Below are 26,230 nucleotides of genomic sequence, written 5' to 3'. Positions count from 1 at the left end.
CAGGGCAGGACTGCTGCTTACAATGGGGGGATCAGATAGGATCTGTGCCACTGTGACAGATTGCTCTGTTATACAGATAGCTAGAATCTCAGCCATAAAGCAGGGCAGGACTGCTGCTTACAATGGGGGGATCAGATAGGATCTGTGCCACTGTGACAGAATGCTCTGTTACACAGATAGCTAGAATCTCAGCCATAAAGCAGGGCAGGACTGCTGCTTACAATGGGGGGGATCAGATAGGATCTGTGCCACTGTGACAGAATGCTCTGTTATACAGATAGCTAGAATCTCAGCCATAAAGCAGGGCAGGACTGCTGCTTACAATGGGGGGATCAGATAGGATCTGTGCCACTGTGACAGAATGCTCTGTTATACAGATAGCTAGAATCTCAGCCATAAAGCAGGGCAGGACTGCTGCTTACAATGGGGGGGATCAGATAGGATCTGTGCCACTGTGACAGAATGCGGGGGGGGGTGTAATATTGGGAAATCTGCGCAGACAGAATGTGCAGGGGAAGTGTTTCCCATGGGTGGGTCTCACTGTATTTGCCCCATTAGCCAATGGCTGTGACTCTTGAGGAAATGTAAATAATCTCTGCTCCCCCCGGCCCTATAATTACAGACTGTTGCAGTTTCCCTTCCCCGGGGGGGGGGGGGGGGGGGGCAGCCCTGGGAAACTGCAGCTTTAGGGCATGGGAAGAGCTGAGAGGGGTGGGGGAGATGTGGGGGAGATGTGGGAGATATGGGGAGATGTGGGAGATATGGGGAGATGTGGGTGCAGGGAGGTTTTGCAACTGGATTGTATTAAATCTGCATTAGATTCTTGGGGATCTGATCTGATTCAGTGACTGGATTCTGTGTCACTGGGCACGCGATTCTCTGAGATACAAATTGCATTGTGTGTGATCTGCCCCCTAATCTCTTCTATCGCTATGGGATTCTGTGGGATCAGCCAGGAATCTGGGATTAACTGGGATCTGTGAGGCTTTATTCATTGGTGGAGCACTCTGGGATCAGCACTGAATCTGCACACAATTTGGACTGGATCTTGTTAGCGGATTTAGTACTTTCTGGATTGGATTTATTATCTTCCCATTCAGTTGCACAGTGTGTGGGTGAGACCTTTAGTACTGTACTGTCAGCTCTGTCTCTCCCATTCTGGGGCCCCTCTGTCTGTCTCTCCCATTCTGGGGCCCCTCTGTCTGTCTCTCCCATTCTGGGGCCCCTCTGTCTGTCTCTCCCATTCTGGGGCCATTCTGTCTGTTTCTCCCATTCTGGGGCCCCTGTGTCTGTCTCTCCCATTCTGGGGCCCCTCAGTCTGTCTCTCCCATTCTGGGGCCCCTCAGTCTGTCTCTCCCATTCTGGGGCCCCTCAGTCTGTCTCTCCCATTCTGGGGCCCCTCAGTCTGTCTCTCCCATTCTGGGGCCCCTGTGTCTGTCTCTCCCATTCTGGGGCCCCTCTGTCTGCCTCTCCCATTCTGGGGCCCCTCAGTCTGTCTCTCCCATTCTGGGGCCCCTCTGTCTGTCTCTCCCATTCTGGGGCCCCTCAGTCTGTCTCTCCCATTCTGGGGCCCCTGTGTCTGTCTCTCCCATTCTGGGGCCCCTCAGTCTGCCTCTCCCATTCTGGGGCCCCTGTGTCTGTCTCTCCCATTCTGGGGCCCCTCTGTCTGTCTCCCCCATTCTGGGGCCCCTCTGTCTGTCACTCTCATTCTGGGGCCCCTTTGTATGTCTTGCCCATTCTGGGGCCCCTCTGTCTGCCTCTCCCATTCTGGGGGCCCTCTGTCTGCCTCTCCCATTCTGGGGCCCCTCTGTCTGTCACTCTCATTCTGGGGCCCCTTTGTATGTCTTGCCCATTCTGGGGCCCCTCTGTCTGCCTCTCCCATTCTGGGGGCCCTCTGTCTGCCTCTCCCATTCTGGGGCCTTTCTGTCTGTCTCTCCCATTCTGGGGCCCCTCTGTCTGCCTCTCCCATTCTGGGGCCCCTCTGTCTGCCTCTCCCATTCTGGGGCCTTTCTGTCTGCCTCTCCCATTCTGGGGCCCCTCAGTCTGTCTCTCCCATTCTGGGGCCTTTCTGTCTGCCTCTCAAATTCTGGGGCCCCTCTGTCTGTCTCTCCCATTCTGGGGCCCCTCTGTCTGTCTCTCCCATTCTGGGGCCCCTCTGTCTGTCTCTCCCATTCTGGGGCCTTTCTGTCTGTCTCTCCCATTCTGGGGCCCCTCTGTCTGCCTCTCCCATTCTGGGGCCTTTCTGTCTGTCTCTCCCATTCTGGGGCCCCTCTGTCTGCCTCTCCCATTCTGGGGCCTTTCTGTCTGCCTCTCCCATTCTGGGGCCTTTCTGTCTGTCTCTCCCATTCTGGGGCCCCTCTGTCTGTCTCTCCCATTCTGGGGCCCCTCTGTCTGTCTCTCCCATTCTGGGGCCCCTCTGTCTGTCTCTCCCATTCTGGGGCCTTTCTGTCTGTCTCTCCCATTCTGGGGCCCCTCTGTCTGCCTCTCCCATTCTGGGGCCTTTCTGTCTGTCTCTCCCATTCTGGGGCCCCTCTGTCTGCCTCTCCCATTCTGGGGCCTTTCTGTCTGCCTCTCCCATTCTGGGGCCTTTCTGTCTGTCTCTCCCATTCTGGGGCCCCTCTGTCTGCCTCTCCCATTCTGGGGCCTTTCTGTCTGTCTCTCCCATTCTGGGGCCCCTCTGTCTGTCTCTCCCATTCTGGGGCCTTTCTGTCTGTCTCTCCCATTCTGGGGCCCCTCTGTCTGCCTCTCCCATTCTGGGGCCCCTCTGTCTGTCTCTCCCATTCTGGGGCCCCTCTGTCTGCCTCTCCCATTCTGGGGCCTTTCTGTCTGTCTCTCCCATTCTGGGGCCTTTCTGTCTGTCTCTCCCATTCTGGGGCCTTTCTGTCTGTCTCTCCCATTCTGGAGCCTTTCTGTCTGTCTCTCCCATTCTGGGGCCCCTCTGTCTGCCTCTCCCATTCTGGGGCCCCTCTGTCTGTCTCTCCCATTCTGGGGCCCCTCTGTCTGCCTCTCCCATTCTGGGGCCCCTCTGTCTGCCTCTCCCATTCTGGGGCCCCTCTGTCTGTCTCTCCCATTCTGGGGGCCCTCTGTCTGCCTCTCCCATTCTGGGGCCTTTCTGTCTGTCTCTCCCATTCTGGGGCCCCTCTGTCTGCCTCTCCCATTCTGGGGCCCCTCTGTCTGCCTCTCCCATTCTGGGGCCTTTCTGTCTGCCTCTCCCATTCTGGGGCCCCTCAGTCTGTCTCTCCCATTCTGGGGCCTTTCTGTCTGCCTCTCAAATTCTGGGGCCCCTCTGTCTGTCTCTCCCATTCTGGGGCCCCTCTGTCTGTCTCTCCCATTCTGGGGCCGTTCTGTCTGTCTCTCCCATTCTGGGGCCCCTCTGTCTGTCTCTCCCATTCTGGGGCCCCTCTGTCTGTCTCTCCCATTCTGGGGCCGTTCTGTCTGTCTCTCCCATTCTGGGGCCCCTCTGTCTGCCTCTCCCATTCTGGGGCCTTTCTGTCTGTCTCTCCCATTCTGGGGCCCCTCTGTCTGTCTCTCCCATTCTGGGGCCCCTCTGTCTGTCTCTCCCATTCTGGGGCCCCTCTGTCTGCCTCTCCCATTCTGGGGCCTTTCTGTCTGTCTCTCCCATTCTGGGGCCTTTCTGTCTGTCTCTCCCATTCTGGGGCCTTTCTGTCTGTCTCTCCCATTCTGGAGCCATTCTGTCTGTCTCTCCCATTCTGGGGCCCCTCTGTCTGCCTCTCCCATTCTGGGGCCCCTCTGTCTGTCTCTCCCATTCTGGGGCCCCTCTGTCTGCCTCTCCCATTCTGGGGCCCCTCTGTCTGTCTCTCCCATTCTGGGGCCCCCCCAAGCCTTGGGCTAATGCCATTGCTCAGGAGATGGTTCCCATTGCACTGGGACATGGAGGGACTTGTCGGAGGGATTCTCCACCCCAGGGGGGGGGGGTTGTTTATCTCACATTCTTGTCCCATTGTGTTGCCTGCAGGTAGGAAGGTGGGGAGGAGACGCTGCCGGAGACCCCTCGGCTCAGGGAACATCAAGTCTAAACATGAGGCTCAGTCTCACTCTATTTGTGCTGCTTCTTCTCACATGTTATGGCTCCCAGTCTGTGCCGGAGCAGCCGCCCCGTAATGCCGGGCCCTCAGTACCTGGCCCACATCAACCAGAACCAGGGAAATCTACTGTTCTGTCTGGGATCCGGCCGCCAACTCCTGGGCTAGGATTTAATCGTGGGGCCCAGCCACTCACTGCAACTGAACATGGCAACCAACCAAACTCAGGGGTAGCCCAGCAGGGCACAGGGGACCTGCCCCACGGAACTGTGGGTAATCCTGCTCTGAAAACTGCAAAGCCTCTAGGAGTCCAGGTGAGTCCGATTGCACTTAGAGAGAGATTCTAAGGTAAGTACCATTGCTGTTCTACTACAACTCCCAGAATGCAATAGTTCATAGGAGAATGGGGAGTGACTGTCCCTGTAACTACATGTTACTATATCCACTATACATTTTTCCCAGACATACTCCACTGCAAGAGCTAATAGGAGCTAATTCCAAGCAACTTTTTAATTGGTCTTCATTATTTATTTCTTATAGTTTTTTAATTATTTCCCTTCTTCTTCCGACTCTTTGCAGCTTTCAAATGGGGGTCACTGACCCCGGCAGCCAAACCCTATTGCTCTGTGAGGCTCCAGTTTTATTGTTATTGTTACTTATTGTAACTTTCTTTTCTATTCAGTCCCCTCTCCTAGTTATATTCGATTCTCTCATCCAAACCACTTTCTGGTTGCTAAGGTAACTTGGACCCTAGCAACCAAATAACTGCTGAAACTGAAGACCGATCGCAAATGATAATACTAAAGTTAAAACACCCTTTATCCCGTTTCCTATTGAATACACTGGGAAATGATCTGCTAGGTGGGCACCACTGGGGACCCCAAACTTTTCTGTGCCCACATATCACCCATGGTATGATTAATGAGCAGGGCATTCCCCTTGGTTTGTGTGCAGTATTTTGTATTAATAATTCAGCTAAAGAATAAGACTAATACCCCGGGGCAGAGGTTGCCAGACTCAGTTCAAGCACCTTGGGTCGGCCTTTGGCCAGGGTTCCGCTTAGGTCATGTTAGGGGTACAGATATAGGAAACTGTTCCTGTAGAATCAGTCCCACGAATATATGTGGGGGAGCAAATATATATCCACCCCTAATCTCACCCTAACTGGCCCTCAAGGTGGGGTTACTTTTGTAGCTAGGAGAGCAAATGGCCATGCCCCCCAAATCTCACCCTAACTGGCCCTCAAGGTGGGGTTACTTTTGTAACTAGGAGAGCAAATGACCATGCCCCCCAAATCTCACCCTAACTGGCCCTCAAGGTGGGGTTACTTTTGTAGCTAGCAGAGCAAATTGCCATGCCCCCCTAATCTCACCCTAACTGGCCCTCAAGGTGGGGTTACTTTTGTAGCTAGCAGAGCAAATGGCCATGCCCCCCTAATCTCACCCTAACTGGCCCTCAAGGTGGGGTTACTTTTGTAGCTAGGAGAGCAAATGACCATGCCCCCCAAATCTCACCCTAACTGACCCTCAAGGTGGGGTTACTTTTGTAACTAGGAGAGCAAATGGCCATGCCCCCCAAATCTCACCCTAACTGACCCTCAAGGTGGGGTTACTTTTGTAACTAGGAGAGCAAATGGCCATGCCCCCCAAATATCACCCTAACTGGCCCTCAAGGTGGGGTTACTTTTGTAACTAGGAGAGCAAATGACCATGCCCCCCAAATCTCACCCTAACTGACCCTCAAGGTGGGGTTACTTTTGTAACTAGGAGAGCAAATGGCCATGCCCCCCAAATATCACCCTAACTGGCCCTCAAGGTGGGGTTACTTTTGTAACTAGGAGAGCAAATGACCATGCCCCCCTAATCTCACCCTAACTGACCCTCAAGGTGGGGTTACTTTTGTAGCTAGGAGAGCAAATGACCATGCCCCCCTAATCTCACCCTAACTGACCCTCAAGGTGGGGTTACTTTTGTAGCTAGCAGAGCAAATGGCCATGCCCCCCAAATCTCACCTTAACTGACCCTCAAGGTGGGGTTTCTTTTGTAGCTAGGAGAGCAAATGACCATGCCCCCCTAATCTCACCCTAACTGGCCCTCAAGGTGGGGTTACTTTTGTAGCTAGCAGAGCAAATGGCCATGCCCCCCAAATCTCACCTTAACTGACCCTCAAGGTGGGGTTACTTTTGTAGCTAGGAGAGCAAATGACCATGCCCCCCTAATCTCACCCTAACTGACCCTCAAGGTGGGGTTACTTTTGTAGCTAGCAGAGCAAATGGCCATGCCCCCCAAATCTCACCCTAACTGACCCTCAAGGTGGGGTTACTTTTGTAGCTAGGAGAGCAAATGACCATGCCCCCCAAATCTCACTTTAACTGACCCTCAAGGTGGGGTTACTTTTGTAGCTAGGAGAGCAAATGGCCATGCCCCCCAAATCTCACCCTAACTGACCCTCAAGGTGGGGTTACTTTTGTAGCTAGGAGAGCAAATGGCCAAGGCCCCCAAATCTCACCCTAACTGGCCCTCAAGGTGGGGTTATTTTGTAACTAGGAGAGCAAATGACCATGCCCCCCAAATCTCACCCTAACTGACCCTCAAGGTGGGGTTACTTTTGTAGCTAGGAGAGCAAATGACCATGCCCCCCAAATCTCACCCTAACTGACCCTCAGGGTGGGGTTACTTTTGTAGCTAGGAGAGCAAATGACCATGCCCCCCTAATCTCACCCTAACTGACCCTCAAGGTGGGGTTACTTTTGTAACTAGGAGAGCAAATGACCATGCCCCCCAAATCTCACCCTAACTGACCCTCAGGGTGGGGTTACTTTTGTAGCTAGGAGAGCAAATGACCATGCCCCCCTAATCTCACCCTAACTGACCCTCAAGGTGGGGTTACTTTTGTAGCTAGGAGAGCAAATGACCATGCCCCCCTAATCTCACCCTAACTGACCCTCAAGGTGGGGTTACTTTTGTAGCTAGCAGAGCAAATGGCCATGCCCCCCAAATCTCACCTTAACTGACCCTCAAGGTGGGGTTTCTTTTGTAGCTAGGAGGGCAAATGACCATGCCCCCCTAATCTCACCCTAACTGACCCTCAAGGTGGGGTTACTTTTGTAGCTAGCAGAGCAAATGGCCATGCCCCCCAAATCTCACCTTAACTGACCCTCAAGGTGGGGTTACTTTTGTAGCTAGGAGAGCAAATGACCATGCCCCCCTAATCTCACCCTAACTGACCCTCAAGGTGGGGTTACTTTTGTAGCTAGCAGAGCAAATGGCCATGCCCCCCAAATCTCACCCTAACTGACCCTCAAGGTGGGGTTACTTTTGTAGCTAGGAGAGCAAATGGCCAAGGCCCCCAAATCTCACCTTAACTGACCCTCAAGGTGGGGTTACTTTTGTAACTAGGAGAGCAAATGGCCATGCCCCCCAAATATCACCCTAACTGGCCCTCAAGGTGGGGTTACTTTTGTAACTAGGAGAGCAAATGACCATGCCCCCCAAATCTCACCCTAACTGACCCTCAAGGTGGGGTTACTTTTGTAGCTAGGAGAGCAAATGACCATGCCCCCCTAATCTCACCCTAACTGACCCTCAAGGTGGGGTTACTTTTGTAGCTAGCAGAGCAAATGGCCATGCCCCCCAAATCTCACCTTAACTGACCCTCAAGGTGGGGTTTCTTTTGTAGCTAGGAGAGCAAATGACCATGCCCCCCTAATCTCACCCTAACTGACCCTCAAGGTGGGGTTACTTTTGTAGCTAGCAAAGCAAATGGCCATGCCCCCCAAATCTCACCTTAACTGACCCTTAAGGTGGGGTTACTTTTGTAGCTAGGAGAGCAAATGACCATGCCCCCCTAATCTCACCCTAACTGACCCTCAAGGTGGGGTTTCTTTTGTAGCAAGTAGAGTAAATGACCATGCCCCCCTAATCTCACCCTAACTGACCCTCAAGGTGGGGTTACTTTTGTAGCTAGGAGAGCAAATGGCCATGCCCCCCAAATCTCACTTTAACTGACCCTCAAGGTGGGGTTACTTTTGTAGCTAGGAGAGCAAATGGCCATGCCCCCCAAATCTCACTTTAACTGACCCTCAAGGTGGGGTTACTTTTGTAGCTAGGAGAGCAAATGGCCATGCCCCCCAAATCTCACTTTAACTGACCCTCAAGGTGGGGTTACTTTTGTAGCTAGCAGAGCAAATGGCCATGCCCCCCAAATCTCACCTTAACTGACCCTCAAGGTGGGGTTACTTTTGTAGCTAGGAGAGCAAATGACCATGCCCCCCTAATCTCACCCTAACTGACCCTCAAGGTGGGGTTACTTTTGTAGCTAGCAGAGCAAATGGCCCTGCCCCCCAAATCTCACTTTAACTGACCCTCAAGGTGGGGTTACTTTTGTAGCTAGGAGAGCAAATGGCCATGCCCCCCAAATCTCACCTTAACTGACCCTCAAGGTGGGGTTACTTTTGTAGCTAGGAGAGCAAATGGCCATGCCCCCCAAATCTCACTTTAACTGACCCTCAAGGTGGGGTTACTTTTGTAGCTAGGAGAGCAAATGGCCATGCCCCCCAAATCTCACTTTAACTGACCCTCAAGGTGGGGTTACTTTTGTAGCTAGGAGAGCAAATGGCCATGCCCCCCAAATCTCACTTTAACTGACCCTCAAGGTGGGGTTACTTTTGTAGCTAGGAGAGCAAATGGCCATGCCCCCAAAATCTCACCCTAACTGACCCTCAAGGTGGGGTTACTTTTGTAGCTAGCAGAGCAAATGACCATGCCCCCTAATCTCACCCTAACTGGCCCTCAAGGTGGGGTTACTTTTGTAGCTAGGAGAGCAAATGGCCATGCCCCCCAAATCTCACCTTAACTGACCCTCAAGGTGGGGTTACTTTTGTAGCTAGGAGAGCAAATGGCCATGCCCCCCAAATCTCACTTTAACTGACCCTCAAGGTGGGGTTACTTTTGTAGCTAGGAGAGCAAATGACCATGCCCCCCAAATCTCACCTTAACTGACCCTCAAGGTGGGGTTACTTTTGTAGCTAGGAGAGCAAATGGCCATGCCCCCCAAATCTCACTTTAACTGACCCTCAAGGTGGGGTTACTTTTGTAGCTAGGAGAGCAAATGGCCATGCCCCCCAAATCTCACCTTAACTGACCCTCAAGGTGGGGTTACTTTTGTAGCTAGGAGAGCAAATGGCCATGCCCCCCAAATCTCACTTTAACTGACCCTCAAGGTGGGGTTACTTTTGTAGCTAGGAGAGCAAATGACCATGCCCCCCAAATCTCACCTTAACTGACCCTCCAGGTGGGGTTACTTTTGTAGCTAGGAGAGCAAATGGCCATGCCCCCCAAATCTCACCCTAACTGACCCTCAAGGTGGGGTTACTTTTGTAGCTAGGAGAGCAAATGGCCATGCCCCCCAAATCTCACCTTAACTGACCCTCAAGGTGGGGTTACTTTTGTAGCTAGGAGAGCAAATGGCCATGCCCCCCAAATCTCACTTTAACTGACCCTCAAGGTGGGGTTACTTTTGTAGCTAGGAGAGCAAATGACCATGCCCCCCAAATCTCACCTTAACTGACCCTCAAGGTGGGGTTACTTTTGTAGCTAGGAGAGCAAATGACCATGCCCCCCAAATCTCACCCTAACTGACCCTCAAGGTGGGGTTACTTTTGTAGCTAGGAGAGCAAATGACCATGCCCCCCAAATCTCACCCTAACTGACCCTCAAGGTGGGGTTACTTTTGTAGCTAGGAGAGCAAATGGCCAAGGCCCCCAAATCTCACTTTAACTGACCCTCAAGGTGGGGTTACTTTTGTAGCTAGGAGAGCAAATGACCATGCCCCCCAAATCTCACCCTAACTGACCCTCAAGGTGGGGTTACTTTTGTAGCTAGGAGAGCAAATGACCATGATGCACAGCGGTGCCACCTCTCTGGGGGTTCTATGGCATGGATTAGCTTTGACCAATCTTATCGGGGGCTTGAGGGGAGTTCATTGGGGTGTGTGTGTATGATGGCAGTTTTGGGGGGCCCCAGTAGGTCATTAAGACTCTTTTATTTTCCAGACCTCGGGTGGCAAGGCTGATTCCAGCAGCTCCCCAAATTCAGGTAAGAAAAATGTCAAGTTACTTTTATATAATAAGAAAATCAAAATTCAGTGTTAAATGACATCATAGGGGACCAGGGATTGAGGGGAGGGGCTACAGGCCAAAGTAGATACAGGGGCCACAATCACTGTTAGTGAGACGAGCTTTACCCATTTGTTATTATCCCCCAGGGGCCGAGTGCAGCACTATATAAAGAAACCCCACGTGTTAGATTACTAGTTGTAGTAGATTGTGCCTTCTTGCCCCCAGTTAGAGAACCCGCCCCACGTGTCAGATTACTAGTTGTACTAGATTGTGCCTTCTTGCCCCCAGTTAGAGACCCCACCCCACGTGTCAGATTACTAGTTGTACTAGATTGTGCCTTCTTGCCCCCAGTTAGAGAACCCGCCCCACATGTCAGATTACTAGTTGTACTAGATTGTGCCTTCTTGCCCCCAGGTAGAGACCCCACCCCACGTGTCAGATTACTAGTTGTACTAGATTGTGCCTTCTTGCCCCCCGTTAGAGACCCCGCCCCATGTGTCAGATTACTAGTTGTACTAGATTGTGCCTTCTTGCCCCCCGTTAGAGAACCCGCCCCACGTGTCAGATTACTAGTTGTAGTAGATTGTGCCTTCTTGCCCCCAGTTAGAGACCCCGCCCCACGTGTCAGATTACTAGTTGTACTAGATTGTGCCTTCTTGCCCCCAGTTAGAGAACCCGCCCCACGTGTCAGATTACTAGTTGTACTAGATTGTGCCTTCTTGCCCCCAGTTAGAGAACCCGCCCCACGTGTCAGATTACTAGTTGTACTAGATTGTGCCTTCTTGCCCCCAGTTAGAGAACCCGCCCCACGTGTCAGATTACTAGTTGTACTAGATTGTGCCTTCTTGCCCCCAGTTAGAGACCCCGCCCCATGTGTCAGATTACTAGTTGTACTAGATTGTGCCTTCTTGCCCCCCGTTAGAGACCCCGCCCCACGTGTCAGATTACTAGTTGTACTAGATTGTGCCTTCTTGCCCCCAGTTAGAGACCCCACCCCACATGTCAGATTACTAGTTGTACTAGATTGTGTCTCTGTTTGTCCCAGTTATAGACCCCGCCCCACATGTCAGATTACTAGTTGTACTGGGTTTTCCCCCAGTTAGAGACCCCGCCCCACATGTCAGATTACTAGTTGTACTGGGTTTGCCCCCAGTTAGAGACCCCGCCCCACATGTTAGAAGTTGCAGGGGGAAGAGAACCCTGTGTGGGGGTGACTTCCTGCTGGAGATCCGTGGGTGTTGCTAGAACAGGACATGGTGACATACTCAGTCAGGTCAAGTTCTCATTGTCTGCACAAAGTAATAAAATTTGTAATGAAACCAGCCAAGAATATTAAAAATATGAAACGTCAGTTATGGAAATAAATCTCTCAGTAAAGGAATATTCATCACTGTGGCTGTGCCGGTGCCAGGCCTCAAGGAAAATATGTTGTAGTAGAAAGTAGCAACAACCAGAAGTCTTTCTCTAGTGATACCAGGGGTTTATGGGTGAGGGGACTATTGGGGTAAGTTTGCAGCTCTTAGATACCCACAGCAACCAATCGGCAAGGAGAATCTGCTAGTGGCCTGTTTAAAAGCAAACATCTCAAGGGTTGCTATGGGTTACTAGATCTATAATGATGGGCCCCATGGTGCAATCTGGGCAAGTGTTAATTTCTACCATTTGTTCAGTTGCAGATGTGGATGAATGTGCGGGTCCAGAGCCCCCCTGCGGGTTATACTCCAACTGCACCAACACTGTGGGTTCCTACCTGTGCCGCTGCCTCCGGGGCTTCCTTAGAGGTCCAAATGGGTGTGAGGGTAAAGAACATTATTGAATTTAGTAAATAATCCACTACAAGACTCACTTCTTTAGGCTCTTTTAAATTGGAATGGTATGGGTCACAGTATAAAGAGAATTTGGACTAGAACTCTAGAACATAGAACTCTATGGTCTTGATGTACATCGTGGCACTTTGCCTCCTCCTTCTCCCTAATGATCTATCTCCTCAAGTACCAAAACATTTCTCAATCCCACAAGCTCTATTGGTTCTGCAGGACTGTTAATTGGCCCCTTTAGAAGGCAGTTTCTCATTTGTGATGAAATATAAAATTGTCTGTGCCCACAGAGCCACCTACGTTCTAGGTCTAGCTACGCTGCTACATACAAAAATGGTTCTGACTTGTCCCATTATTTAGCAGGAATTGAACAGGGAACCATCAGAGGCCCCAGCTAGTGTTACTTTGGCAATGGCATATCTTCAATCCACCAGTAACACTACCTGGGTCCTTGGATGCTTCTCAAGACATTGACTCAGCCGACCCATGGTTCCTTGATCACCCCACTAATTCTACTTATGTTTCAACAATGAACAGGGAGCACCTATTGCCCATATGTCTTCTTCCTGCTTAGGTTGCACGTGTAGCACAGAGGGTGAATGAGGTGCAAGTAGGGAAGTGGTGGAGTCAGTAGAGTGAGGTGGTGGTCATAGGAGAGAAGGAAAGTCTAAATGACTATTGTTTGAAGATCCAAGTCTCTCTAACTGAGCGCCTCCTACGTTGGGTCCATAAAAGCCCTTATTATTATCTGCCACCGAGCTGGATCAGACCCAGATTGAGGTCTATACCTATGACTTTATTTAGCAATTTGCAAATTTATGCAGTAAAATGCCAAAATGACTTTCCTTCTCCTTCAAGTATTCCTGACTTCTCCTGGCCTCTTCTCACAAGGGGGGACCCTGTGCCTTCAGAATGGTTCTAAATATAAAGGGATATTTTTGAGACATCTCTTTATTGTTCTTGCATATATCTATACACATTTGTCAAATCTCATTGAAGGTTCCTTCTTCTACAAACAAGTCCATGTCTTCTTCAAATTCCAAGTCTTTTACTTCCATATAAGCTTGGTAGCCTTCCATGGCTATGTTGAAATTCTGGGCCCCAACGAGAGACCCATATTTGAAGAGTGGTCTAGAAAGAGATTGATACATGACTCGCCCCTCCCCACTGCCCTCGCCATTAGGAACTGATGATGTCTCTTGTGTCTGTTCCTCAGACGTAGATGAGTGCCAGTTGGCGGAGGCAACCGGCCTGCAGGCTTGCCCCCCACACTCCTCATGCAGAAACACCCTGGGCTCATTCGCTTGCTCCTGTGATCCGGGCTTTGTATTCGGACTGGATGGGAAGCGCTGTGTCGGTGAGTAGGAGACTGTGAAGGCCCTGAGGGGTCTCTCAGAAGATCCATATAAAGGGACTTGATGATGCTTCAGATGCATTGCTACTTCTGTCTCTTGCAACAATTTCACCAGTTCCAACAATGCTTCCTACTACACGTTGGTTACGCTGGCTTCTGTTCCATGTTGTAATGAGTCAGAACCAGCAGTGCAGGGAGAGGGCAGGCAGCTGTCTGTAGGACATTGTGACCCAATGTGGCAGGACCTTACCCTTCTGCCTGAGCCACGCCGTATGTAGGGACTCACGGATTCTCTTCGTTCCTGGCAGATATCGATGAGTGCGCCTTCGAGGAGAAATGTCGCCGTGAGTTGGGGAACCTGTGTGTCAATACAGAGGGGAGCTATCGCTGCCGCTGCCAGGCCGGATTTCGGGAGACAGGACAGGCCTGTGTAGGTGAGTGCTTTTGGGACATGTTTTACTTACCACTAGGGATGCACCGAACCCCCGAACCCACCCTGAGGGATTCGGCCGAATCCCGAACCGAATCCGAAACCACCGGGACCGCGGATTCAGGCGAAACCAAATCCTTCCAAAAAAGCCTGGATTCGGCACGAATTCCAAACCTCCCTACTTACCACTAATATTACTCATATTATATGTGGGGTGTTCATCCTAGCAACCCCCAACTCTGCCCCTCTTATTACACTACCAGTGCAACGGACCCAAGGGATTTTTGGGGTGAAAGTTTTTAGGTTGATCTTCCAAGGTTCCAGCAGAAGTGGACGGGAATTGCTTTGCAATGAGATTGACTTCCCCTTTAAAAACCCCCTTTGGGGTGTCCTACCTGTTGTCCCCTCTCTGGGGTCTCCTCCTAGACCCTCCTAGACCCTCCTAGACCTTGTCTGGCACAAACCCCTCTCACTTCTCTCCCCCATAGATATAGATGAATGTGCAGAGAATCCGTCTCTCTGCTCCGGCCTAGGGGTCTGTGAGAACTCGTTGGGGAGCTATGTCTGCGGGTGTCAGCCGGGCTTCCGAGGAAACGGAACTTACTGTGAAGGTAGGTGGCTTTGACCACGTCCAACAAATGATCGTTTCCAGAGGGTACAACATCCCAGCACCCCCTAGTGGCCAGGAATGGCTATTACTCATGGTTACAAGGTAATGTTTATATTTTTCCAAGGCTTTTTGAAGGCAAATTGGGCTCTGTGGTGGCACCAAGAGCATTAGGTGCCCGAGTCTTGGGCAGAGGATGGTTTGGAATAGAGGTTTAGTGAGGGGAATGATTCTATTTCTGGAGGCGGGGTATGTACAATGGTTTATGTTAATCTGATGTCAATTTGCTGCCTGCCTCTGATTGGCCCACAGATGAGAATGAATGCGCGTCGGGGGGACACGGCTGTGACTCCAACGCCCACTGTGGAAATATCATTGGATCCTACTTCTGCCAGTGTTACCAGGGGTTTAATGGAGATGGGCACAGCTGCTTTGGTGAGGGCGCACCTCGTTACCAAACCTCATCATCCTCCCCAATCTCTGTCCCATCAGCCTCCACTGCCTTCCATCCCTACCCCATGCCTCCCCAATAAGCACCTCCCACAGAACTGCCCCATGGTAGAGGGCAGGAATATTCACAGTGGCCCCAGGCTTCATGCTTTAAGGGGTCCATGGGTAAAAAAATAGTGACAAAGTCTTGGCCCTCCTCCTTTTTAAGTTGAGAGTTGCCCCACGCTACACACAACATCAGACTGGCACAGTCGGCACCTTTCAAAGCTTCAATGTTTGTACCCTAAACAGTAATAATGACCCACACTCACAAAACACAAAGTACCAGAAACCTGTCTGTTACTAAACAATATAAGGATAAAGGTAATAATATTATCTAGATGTTACCCCTGCAGTACTGCACTTAGCCAGAAGGTGTCACTCTCTGCAATGTAGGAAAGAGCAGAATCCTTGAGGGAAAGGCACAGAATCTTGGGTATAACAGGGGCACAAGCAGAGAATGTGCAGTTCAACTCGGCAGATGTATTTAGGAGCTGCCATAGCTCTTCCCTCCTCTCTGGTATTCTCCATAGACAGCCATAGAACAGCATCCCTAGTGGTCAAGTACAAAAGGTGCAGTTCTGTGTCTGCTGTGAGCGTTCCTGCATTCCCCACTCCTATCACATATGGAAATTGAATTTTTATTCTATATTATTTAAGATAATACGTCTTTTTTTAATATGGAACATTTTTACGTTATCTCCCCGTTTCTCAGACATCGACGAGTGCTCGGTGAATAACGGCGATTGCCCCCATTCGTGTGTGAATCAGGCGGGCAGCTATAGGTGCCAGTGCCGCCCGGGGTACCTACTGCAGGAAGATGCCAAGAACTGCACCGGTGAGCAGCCCTCAGAGACCTTGGTACCAGCTCTGTGTGAGCCGGAATGGGGCAGAGTTTGTACCCGGGGCAGCTCCCTATCCATGCCAGTGGCTACATACCCCCATTTACCCCTCCCTTGCAGATCTGAGATGCTGGTGAGAATGAGACCCAATTTTTGTCATTGCACCAACCATAACCCCCCTAGGGCCACAGTCTGGAGTTCCAGGGAGGCCCCAGCTAATATAGGCAGACTGAAGAAGGGAATTAATTAAGAATGTCCCACTAGCTGACTATGGTCTCCCAATACCCCATGATGGGCTGCAGGTTGGACCTCTCTCATAAACTATGTCCTTTGTTCTTAAATCTACCTCTGTCTTCTTAGGCCTCTCTGATCCTATAGCCCCAGGGCAAGTATCCTTTACTTCTGATACACTGGGCCCAATGTATCAGAAGGAACTCTGGTGCTTAGGGAATGTTCCAGATGTATCAGCAGAGAACTGCCCATATAGAAATGGAGGAACCCATTGCCCCCAATCGCTCCACTTTGGGTTTTGTTGACTAACAGGGGTACCAGTCAGCTCTAAATGATGTTTGCCCTGTCCCGACACAGATATCGATGAGTGTGAGACAGCCAATGGGGAATGTGCCCAAATTTGCGAGAATACGGACGGCTCGTACGGTTGCTCGTGCCGCAAAGGGTTCCAGCTCCATGTGGACCTCAAACAATGTATCGGTAAGGACTTGTGCATCGCAATGGTGATTTAGCTGTAAAGGTGCCATTCTTCTGTCTCCATCTTGCCCTACTGTCTCCATCTTGCCCTACTGTCCCCATCTTGCCCTACTGTCTCCATCTTGCCCTACTGTCCCCATCTTGCCCTACTGTCTCCATCTTGCCCTACTGTCTCCATCTTGCCCTACTGTCTCCATCTTGTCCTACTGCCTCCATCTTGCCCTACTGTCTCCATCTTGTCCTACTGCCTCCATCTTACATAGTTACATAGTTACATAGGGTTGAAAAAAGACCATTGTCCATCAAGTTCAACCCATCCGAGTAAACCCAGCACACAACCTATACTAACCAAACTATACACTCACATACATACACTATATATACAACCAGTAGTACTAACTGTAGGTATTAGTATCACAATAGCCTTGGATATTCTGCTTGTTCAAAAACTCATCCAGGCCCCTCTTAAAGGCATTAACAGAATCTGCCATTACCCCATCTCTAGGGGCATTCCCCAACCTCACTGCCCTCACCGTGAGGAACCCCCTACCCAACATCCCCCGGCAGGGCATTCCCCAACCTCACTGCCCTCACCGTGAGGAACCCCCTACCCAACATCCCCCGGCAGGGCATCCCCCAACCCCCTCACTGCCCTCACCATGAGGAACCCCCTACCCAACATCCCCCGGCAGGGCATTCCCCAACCCCCTCACTGCCCTCACCATGAGGAACCCCCTACCCAACACCCCCCGGCAGGGCATTCCCCAACCCCCTCACTGCCCTCACCGTGAGGAACCCCCTACCCAACATCCCCCGGCAGGGCATTCCCCAACCCCCTCACTGCCCTCACCGTGAGGAACCCCCTACCCAACACCCCCCGGCAGGGCATTCCCCAACCCCCTCACTGCCCTCACCGTGAGGAACCCCCTACCCAACATCCCCCGGCAGGGCATTCCCCAACCCCCTCACTGCCCTCACCGTGAGGAACCCCCTACCCAACATCCCCCGGCAGGGCATTCCCCAACCCCCTCACTGCCCTCACCGTGAGGAACCCCTTACCCAACATCCCCCGGCAGGGCATTCCCCAACCCCCTCACTGCCCTCACCGTGAGGAACCCCCTACCCAACATCCCCCGGCAGGGCATTCCCCAACCCCCTCACTGCCCTCACCGTGAGGAACCCCCTACCCAACATCCCCCGGCAGGGCATTCCCCAACCCCCTCACTGCCCTCACCGTGAGGAACCCCCTACCCAACATCCCCCGGCAGGGCATTCCCCAACCCCCTCACTGCCCTCACCGTGAGGATCCCCCTACCCAACACCCCCGGCAGGGCATTCCCCAACCCCCTCACTGCCCTCACCGTGAGGAACCCCCTACCCAACATCCCCCGGCAGGGCATTCCCCAACCCCCTCACTGCCCTCACCGTGAGGAACCCCCTACCCAACATCCCCCGGCAGGGCATTCCCCAACCCCCTCACTGCCCTCACCGTGAGGAACCCCCTACCCAACATCCCCCGGCAGGGCATTCCCCAACCCCCTCACTGCCCTCACCGTGAGGAACCCCCTACGCTGCTTCAAATGGAAGCTCCGTTCCTCTAATCTATAGGGGGGGGCCTCTGGTGCGCTGATTGTTTTTATGGGAAAAAAGAACATCCCCAACTGCCTATAATCCCCTCTAATGTACTTGTACAGAGTAATCATGTCCCCTCGCAAGCGCCTCTTTTCCAGAGAAAACAACCCCAACCTCGACAGTCTCACCTCATAGTTTAACCCTTCCATCCCCTTAACCAGTTTAGTTGCAGTCTCTGCACTCTCTCCAGCTCATTAATATCCTTCTTAAGGACTGGAGCCCAAAACTGCCCCCCCATACTCACTGTTACTGCCCCCCATACTCACTGTTACTGCCCCCCATACTCACTGTTACTGCCCCCATACTCACTGTTACTGCCCCCCATACTCACTGTTACTGCCCCCCATACTCACTGTTACTGCCCCCATACTCACTGTTACTGCCCCCATACTCACTGTTACTGCCCCCATACTCACTGTTACTGCCCCCCATACTCACTGTTACTGCCCCCCATACTCACTGTTACTGCCCCCCATACTCACTGTTACTGCCCCCCATACTCACTGTTACTGCCCCCCCATACTCACTGTTACTGCCCCCCATACTCACTGTTACTGCCCCCATACTCACTGTTACTGCCCCCATACTCACTGTTACTGCCCCCATACTCACTGTTACTGCCCCATACTCACTGTTACTGCCCCCATACTCACTGTTACTGCCCCCCATACTCACTGTTACTGCCCCCCATACTCACTGTTACTGCCCCCCATACTCACTGTTACTGCCCCCCCATACTCACTGTAACTGCCCCCCATACTCACTGTAACTGCCCCCATACTCACTGTTACTGCCCCCATACTCACTGTTACTGCCCCCCATACTCACTGTTACTGCCCCCATACTCACTGTTACTGCCCCCATACTCACTGTTACTGCCCCCCATACTCACTGTTACTGCCCCCATACTCACTGTTACTGCCCCCCATACTCACTGTTACTGCCCCCATACTCACTGTTACTGCCCCCATACTCACTGTTACTGCCCCCATACTCACTGTTACTGCCCCCATACTCACTGTTACTGCCCCCCATACTCACTGTTACTGCCCCCATACTCACTGTTACTGCCCCCCATACTCACTGTTACTGCCCCCCCATACTCACTGTCACTGCCCCCCATACTCACTGTTACTGCCCCCCATACTCACTGTCACTGCCCCCCCATACTCAAGGTGAGGCCTTACCAGGGACCTATAAAGGGGCAAAATTATGTCTCATCCCTTGAGTCAATGCCCTGTTTATACAAGACAGCACTTTATTTGCTTTAGTAGCCACAGAATGACACTGCCTGGAATTAGACAACTTGTTATCTACAAAACCCCCAGATCCTTCTCCATTAAGGATCCCCCCAACTCACTCCCATTCAGTAGATAGTTTGCGTTTATATTATTTCTACCAAAGTGCATAACTTTGCACTTATCAACATTGAACCTCATTTCCCAGTTTGCTGCCCAGTTATCTAATTTTGTCAAATCTCTCTGCAAAGCGGCACATCCTGCATGGAACTTATAGTTTTGCCCAATTTTGTGTCATCAGCAAAAACAAACAGTACTGTCTATGCCCCCCTCCAGGGCATTAATAAACAAGTTAAAAAGCAAAGGACCAAGGACTGACCCCTGCGGTACCCACTAACCACACTGGCCCAATTAGAAAATGTTCCATTTCCCCCACTCTGTGTAATCTATCCTTCAGCCAGTTCTCTATCCAATTACAAATATTATGTTTTACTGTCTCCATCTTGCCCTACTGTCTCCATCTTGCCCTACTGTCCCCATCTTGCCCTACTGTCTCCATCTTGTCCTACTGTCTCCATCTTGCCCTACTGTCCCCATCTTGCCCTACTGTCTCCATCTTGCCCTACTGTCCCCATCTTGCCCTACTGTCTCCATCTTGCCCTACTGTCTCCATCTTGCCCTACTGTCTCCATCTTCCCCTACTGTCTCCATCTTGCCCTACAGTCTCCATCTTGCCCTACTGTCTCCATCTTGCCCTACTGTCCCCATCTTGCCCTACTGTCTCCATCTTGCCCTACAGTCTCCATCTTGCCCTACTGTCTCCATCTTGCCCTACAGTCTCCATCTTGCCCTACTGTCTCCATCTTGCCCTACTGTCCCCATCTTGCCCTACTGTCTCCATCTTGCCCTACAGTCTCCATCTTGCCCTACTGTCTCCATCTTGCCCTACTGTCTCCATCTTGCCCTACTGTCTCCATCTTGCCCTATTGTCTCCATCTTGCCCCACTGTCTCCATCTTGCCCCACTGTCTCCATCTTGCCCCACTGTCTCCATCTTGCCCTACTGTCTCCATCTTGCCCCACTGTCTCCATCTTGCCCCACTGTCTCCATCTTGCCCTACTGTCTCCATCTTGCCCTACTGTCTCCATCTTGCCCCACTGTCTCCATCTTGCCCTACTGTCCCCATCTTGCCCTACTGTCTCCATCTTGCCCTATTGTCTCCATCTTGCCCCACTGTCTCCATCTTGCCCTACTGTCCCCATCTTGCCCTACTGTCTCCATCTTGCCCTACTGTCTCCATCTTGCCCCACTGTCTCCATCTTGCCCCACTGTCTCCATCTTGCCCTACTGTCTCCATCTTGCCCTACTGTCTCCATCTTGCCCTATTGTCTCCATCTTGCCCCACTGTCTCCATCTTGCCCTACTGTCCCCATCTTGCCCTACTGTCTCCATCTTGCCCTACTGTCTCCATCTTGCCCCACTGTCTCCATCTTGCCCCACTGTCTCCATCTTGCCCTACTGTCTCCATCTTGCCCTACTGTCTCCATCTTGCCCTATTGTCTCCATCTTGCCCCACTGTCTCCATCTTGCCCTACTGTCCCCATCTTGCCCTACTGTCTCCATCTTGCCCTACTGTCTCCATCTTGCCCCACTGTCTCCATCTTGCCCTACTGTCCCCATCTTGCCCTACTGTCTCCATTTTATACACTTATTTGAGTACTAGTTGATAATCACCATAACTGGTTTTATAGATTAGCTTCTAAATTCTACAAATTTTGCTTTATTAGCTGAAAACTGTTTATAATTCCCTGTGAGTGACGGGTCAGAATCATTTAGCATTTGGGGGATGTCCAATTCCGGATCATTACACTGATATAATTTAGGGGGGGCCTAATTGTGTGCATTTATTACACTAATCTGGTTTTCAGTTGTGTCGAGTGAGATCTAGGAAGGATTAATGCTATAGTTACTCCCAAGGGAGACCCTATGACTTAAGCTGGAGGGTCCCAGTTGGACATTTTTGACCCCCCCGACTTTCCATAGATGAATTGTGCTGAGCTTCGCTCTCCTGTGCTTTGCAGATATTGATGAGTGTAAGATTGACAATGGCGGCTGCGCTCACACGTGCAACAACACGGAGGGAGGGTTCCTGTGCCTGTGCCCCCCGCACCAAGCGCTGGCCAAGGACTCCAGGACCTGCATTAGTGAGTGGGGCAGGGGGGGGGTCCAATGTAAATCCAAGCACCAAGTAACGAAGCCTGGGGAATGGGCTGTACCTATGGGTTCTCCTGTGTCACTGAGCTCACAGAATGGAGATGAGTTGCGCCCCCTGCTGTGCATTCTTTTTATAGCCATGTAAATACCCCCTGTGCCCAAAACAAGCCCCGGGGCTAATACTGATATTGATACTGATATGTTCCAACTATTGGAGATGTTTCTGAAGTCGTCTGAAACTTGTCCATGCAGATTGTGCTTTCTGCTCTGTAGTGTGTCAGGGGGGTGGAGCTTCCTTTGTTGTACAGGATTCGTGCATTTAAAGTATTGGCACGCCCTGGTTTTACTGGCCCTTGTCATCTTCAGTCCACTGGGCCATGCCCAGGTATGTGCCCGGGGTTCCCCTGTCCTGCCCGGTACCAAGGTGACGTTATATACAAGCTCTGTTTTTATCCAATCAGATATCACGTCGTGCAGTACGAGGAACGGCGGTTGTGACCACGTGTGTAGCCAGAAGCAGGAGGGGGGCTTCGAATGCAGCTGTCGGGCCGGTTGGCTGCTCAGCAGTAATGGAAGGACCTGTGAAGGTGGGTGGCACGTGGCACATGATGGCATTTAGTCGTGTAACCAGTTAAAGGGAAACTACACCCCCAGAATGAATACATAACCAACAGACAGTTAATATCATATCAAGTGGCCTATTAAAGAATCTCCCCAAACTGGGATATATATATCAGTAAATATTGCCCTTTTACATCCTTTCCCTTGAGCCGCCATTTAGTGATGGGCTGTGTGTTCCCTCAGAGATCAGCTGACAGGAAGTGATGCAGCTCTAACTGTAACAGGAAGTAGTGTGGGAGCAAAAGGCAGAACTCTGTCCATTCATTGGCTGATGGGGCCTAGCATGTATGTGTGCCTTGGCTTGTTTGTGTGCACTGTGACTCCTATGACCCCAGGGGGCGGCAGATAGAGCTAATGGACCCTGTGTGAGGGGGCAATACTGATCCACACCTCTCCCAACCCTGTAAGTACTAATTAGTCATGTGCGGGACCTGTGGGCGGGGTTAATCTAGGCCAACCTTGGCATATCATTGGCAGCTCCTTTCCCCGCCCACAACCTTACACTGCCAGCTTGCGCTTACGGGTTTATAGATACATGCCTGCTATGCCCCGCCCCTTTTGTGACATCACATGGGGTGGGCAGGGGGTCTATAAATAAAGAGGAGAAGCCGGGTCAGATAGGGTTCGGGTTGGGAGTGGGCGGGTTAGGGTCGGTTGAGTTTTTCTGGACCCGCCCCTCACTGGTACTAACGGTCCCTCTGTGTTGCACCCAGATGTTGATGAATGCGCCGATTTCACTCGCGGGGGGTGCGAACAGCAATGTGAGAACCTGCCCGGAACGTTCCACTGCAGCTGCACCAAAGGCTTCACCCTGCGCTCCGACGAGCCCACCAAGTGCCAACGTAAGGAGCCCCGCCAGTTTGCTGGGCACATAGGGATTCCCCTGTACTAAGCACAATTCAGCAGGAACAGCCCCCTAAGTTTGCTCATAGCCTGTACAGAGAGATACCATAACACTATGGCACATAGGGATTCCCCTGTACTAAGCACAATTCAGCAGGAACAGCCCCCTAAGTTTGCTCATAGCCTGTACAGAGAGATACCATAAAACTATGGCACATAGGGATTCCCCTGTACTAAGCACAATTCAGCAGGAACAGCCCCCTAAGTTTGCTCATAGCCTGTACAGAGAGATACCATAAAACTATGGCACATAGGGATTCCCCTGTACTAAGCACAATTCAGCAGGAACAGCCCCCTAAGTTTGCCCATAGCCTGTACAGAGAGATACCATAAAACTATGGCACATAGGGATTCCCCTGTACTAAGCTTAATTCAGCAGGAACAGCCCCCTAAGTTTGCTCATAGCCTGTACAGAGAGATACCATAAAACTATGGCACATAGGGATTCCCCTGTACTAAGCACAATTCAGCAGGAACAGCCCCCTAAGTTTGGTCATAGCCTGTACAGAGAGATACCATAAAACTATGGCACATAGAGATTCCCCTGTACTAAGCACAATTCAGCAGGAACAGCCCCCTAAGTTTGCTCATAGTCTGTACAGAGAGATACCATAAAACTATGGCACATAGGGATTCCCCTGTACTAAGCACAATTCAGCAGGAACGGCCCAAAGTTTTCTGATATATTATTAAATTACTTTGTCTCTTTCATTTAATCCTAGCGGTGTGTAACCCCCCGTGTCAAAACTATGGGGTGTGTGTGGCTCCTGATACCTGTGACTGTCCTGCTGGATACCCCGGACCTGGTTGTTCAGGTAAGAGACCCATATCATCCATCCAATTATATTCCAGGAGGAAATGCAGCCAGTTGGGGTACAAGCACTGACTTTGCCCACTTGTTGCTATGGAGAGTGCTCAGCGGTGCCGTTTAGGACAAGTTCTCCTTAGTAAGTTTGCTTGTTGAAGCCCTAAATAAAAGAGAAAAAAACAAATATTTCATAATTGTGTTGGTACCTCTTTAAAGGGAAACTAGCCCCCAGAATGAATCCGTAACCAACAGACAGTTTATATGATGTTAAGTGGCCTATTAAAGAATCTCCCCAAACTGGAATATATATATATCAGTAAATATTGCCCTTTTACATCCTTTCCCTTGAGCCGCCATTTTGTGCTGGGCAGTGTGCCCCCTCAGAGATCAGCTGACAGGAAGTGATGCAGCTCTAACTGTAACAGGAAGTAGTGTAGGAGCAAAAGGCAGAACTCTGCCCATTCATTGGCTGATGGGGCCTAGCATGTATGTGTGCCTTGGCTTGTTTGTGTGCACTGTGACTCCTATGATCCCAGGGGGCGGGGCTTAGTACCTAAAATGGCAGTTTCCTATTTAGGATTACCCAATGGCACATACTGCTAATAAAGTATATTTTTATGAAAATGGTTTATTTAGATGAAGCAGGGTTTTACATATGAGCTGTATATGTGATATATTTATATAGAGACCTACATTGTTTGGGGGTGTAGTTTCCCTTTAAGTGGCTATAGTGCCCCAGTACAGTGACTGCTGGGGGGATTCCAGAATCCAAACACTGATCCAATGATGCCACTTACACCGGGTCTTCCCTCTCCCCTTATAGCCACATGCTCGCCACCCTGTGCCCACGGAGGAACCTGTATGAGACACAACATGTGCCAGTGCCCGACTGGATGGACAGGACCAGGCTGCCAGGCAGGTAATATGTAGCTATGTATCCATCAGGCTGCCAGGCAGGTAATATGTACCTATGTATCCATCAGGCTGCCAGGCAGGTAATATGTACCTATGTATTCATCAGGCTGCCAGGCAGGTAATATGTACCTGTGTATCAGGCTGCCAGGCAGGTAATATGTACCTATGTATCCATCAGGCTGCCAGGCAGGTAATATGTACCTATGTATCATCAGGCTGCCAGGCAGGTAATATGTACCTGTGTATCCATCAGGCTGCCAGGCAGGTAATATGTACCTATGTATTCATCAGGCTGCCGGGCAGGTAATATGTACCTATGTATCCATCAGGCTGCCAGGCAGGTAATATGTACCTATGTATCCATCAGGCTGCCAGGCAGGTAATATGTACCTATGTATCCATCAGGCTGCCAGGCAGGTAATATGTACCTATGTATCCATCAGGCTGCCAGGCAGGTAATATGTACCTATGTATCCATCAGGCTGCCAGGCAGGTAATATGTACCTGTGTATCAGGCTGCCAGGCAGGTAATATGTACCTATGTATCCATCAGGCTGCCAGGCAGGTAATATGTACCTAGGTATCATCAGGCTGCCAGGCAGGTAATATGTACCTGTGTATCCATCAGGCTGCCAGGCAGGTAATATGTACCTATGTATTCATCAGGCTGCCGGGCAGGTAATATGTACCTATGTATCCATCAGGCTGCCGGGCAGGTAATATGTACCTATGTATCCATCAGGCTGCCAGGCAGGTAATATGTACCTATGTATCCATCAGGCTGCCAGGCAGGTAATATGTACCTATGTATCATCAGGCTGCCAGGCAGGTAATATGTACCTATGTATCCATCAGGCTGCCAGGCAGGTAATATGTACCTATGTATCCATCAGGCTGCCAGGCAGGTAATATGTACCTATGTATCCATCAGGCTGCCAGGCAGGTAATATGTACCTGTGTATCCATCAGGCTGCCAGGCAGGTAATATGTACCTATGTATCCATCAGGCTGCCAGGCAGGTAATATGTACCTATGTATCATCAGGCTGCCGGGCAGGTAATATGTACCTATGTATCCATCAGGCTGCCAGGCAGGTAATATGTACCTATGTATCCATCAGGCTGCCGGGCAGGTAATATGTACCTATGTATCCATCAGGCTGCCAGGCAGGTAGTATGTACCTATGTATCATCAGGCTGCCAGGCAGGTAATATGTACCTATGTATCTATCAGGCTGCCAGGCAGGTAATATGTACCTATGTATCCATCAGGCTGCCAGGCAGGTAATATGTACCTATGTATCCATCAGGCTGCCAGGCAGGTAATATGTACCTATGTATCCATCAGGCTGCCAGGCAGGTAATATGTACCTGTGTTTCCATCAGGCTGCCAGGCAGGAACTGGGCCAATGGATCTAATGGAACTAATATGCACTTTAGCTCCTCCTCCTTTTCTCCTGCCTCTTTCCCCCGCCCATCCCAGATTCATCTC

At 51.0% G+C, this 26,230-nt stretch overlaps 1 protein-coding gene across 5 annotated transcripts in view; it reads left to right on the top strand.

Moving 5' to 3' along the window:
• The first annotated feature begins 807 nt into the window (after positions 1–807).
• adgre2 (adhesion G protein-coupled receptor E2) overlaps positions 808–26,230 on the top strand; it is a 30,877-nt gene continuing 5,454 nt past the window's right edge. Inside the window, exons 1-15 of one of the 5 annotated variants that reach the window (XR_001169053.3) lie at positions 808–1,115; positions 3,977–4,357; positions 10,096–10,138; positions 11,832–11,960; positions 13,195–13,335; positions 13,641–13,766; positions 14,251–14,373; positions 14,682–14,804; positions 15,574–15,696; positions 16,289–16,411; positions 21,360–21,482; positions 21,954–22,079; positions 22,827–22,955; positions 23,739–23,831; positions 24,648–24,743. Coding sequence is in view for 4 of the 5 variants with exons in the window: in XM_004919247.4 (XP_004919304.1) it covers positions 4,040–4,357; positions 10,096–10,138; positions 11,832–11,960; positions 13,195–13,335; positions 13,641–13,766; positions 14,251–14,373; positions 14,682–14,804; positions 15,574–15,696; positions 16,289–16,411; positions 21,360–21,482; positions 21,954–22,079; positions 22,827–22,955; positions 23,739–23,831; positions 24,648–24,743 (1,816 nt within the window). In the remaining variant the exon portion in view is untranslated. Of the gene's footprint in view, positions 1,116–3,918; positions 4,358–10,095; positions 10,139–11,831; positions 11,961–13,194; positions 13,336–13,640; positions 13,767–14,250; positions 14,374–14,681; positions 14,805–15,573; positions 15,697–16,288; positions 16,412–21,359; positions 21,483–21,953; positions 22,080–22,826; positions 22,956–23,738; positions 23,832–24,647; positions 24,744–26,230 lie in introns of those variants that run through there. The other 4 variants (XM_004919248.4, XM_004919247.4, XM_004919249.4 and 1 more) reach the window with 4 other exon arrangements.

The sequence above is a fragment of the Xenopus tropicalis genome, chromosome 6 (assembly GCF_000004195.4).
Source record: "Xenopus tropicalis strain Nigerian chromosome 6, UCB_Xtro_10.0, whole genome shotgun sequence".
Taxonomy (NCBI): Eukaryota; Metazoa; Chordata; class Amphibia; order Anura; family Pipidae; genus Xenopus; species Xenopus tropicalis.
The sequence above is the reverse complement of the archived record's forward strand: the minus strand, read 5'-3'. Positions and strand labels throughout refer to the sequence as shown.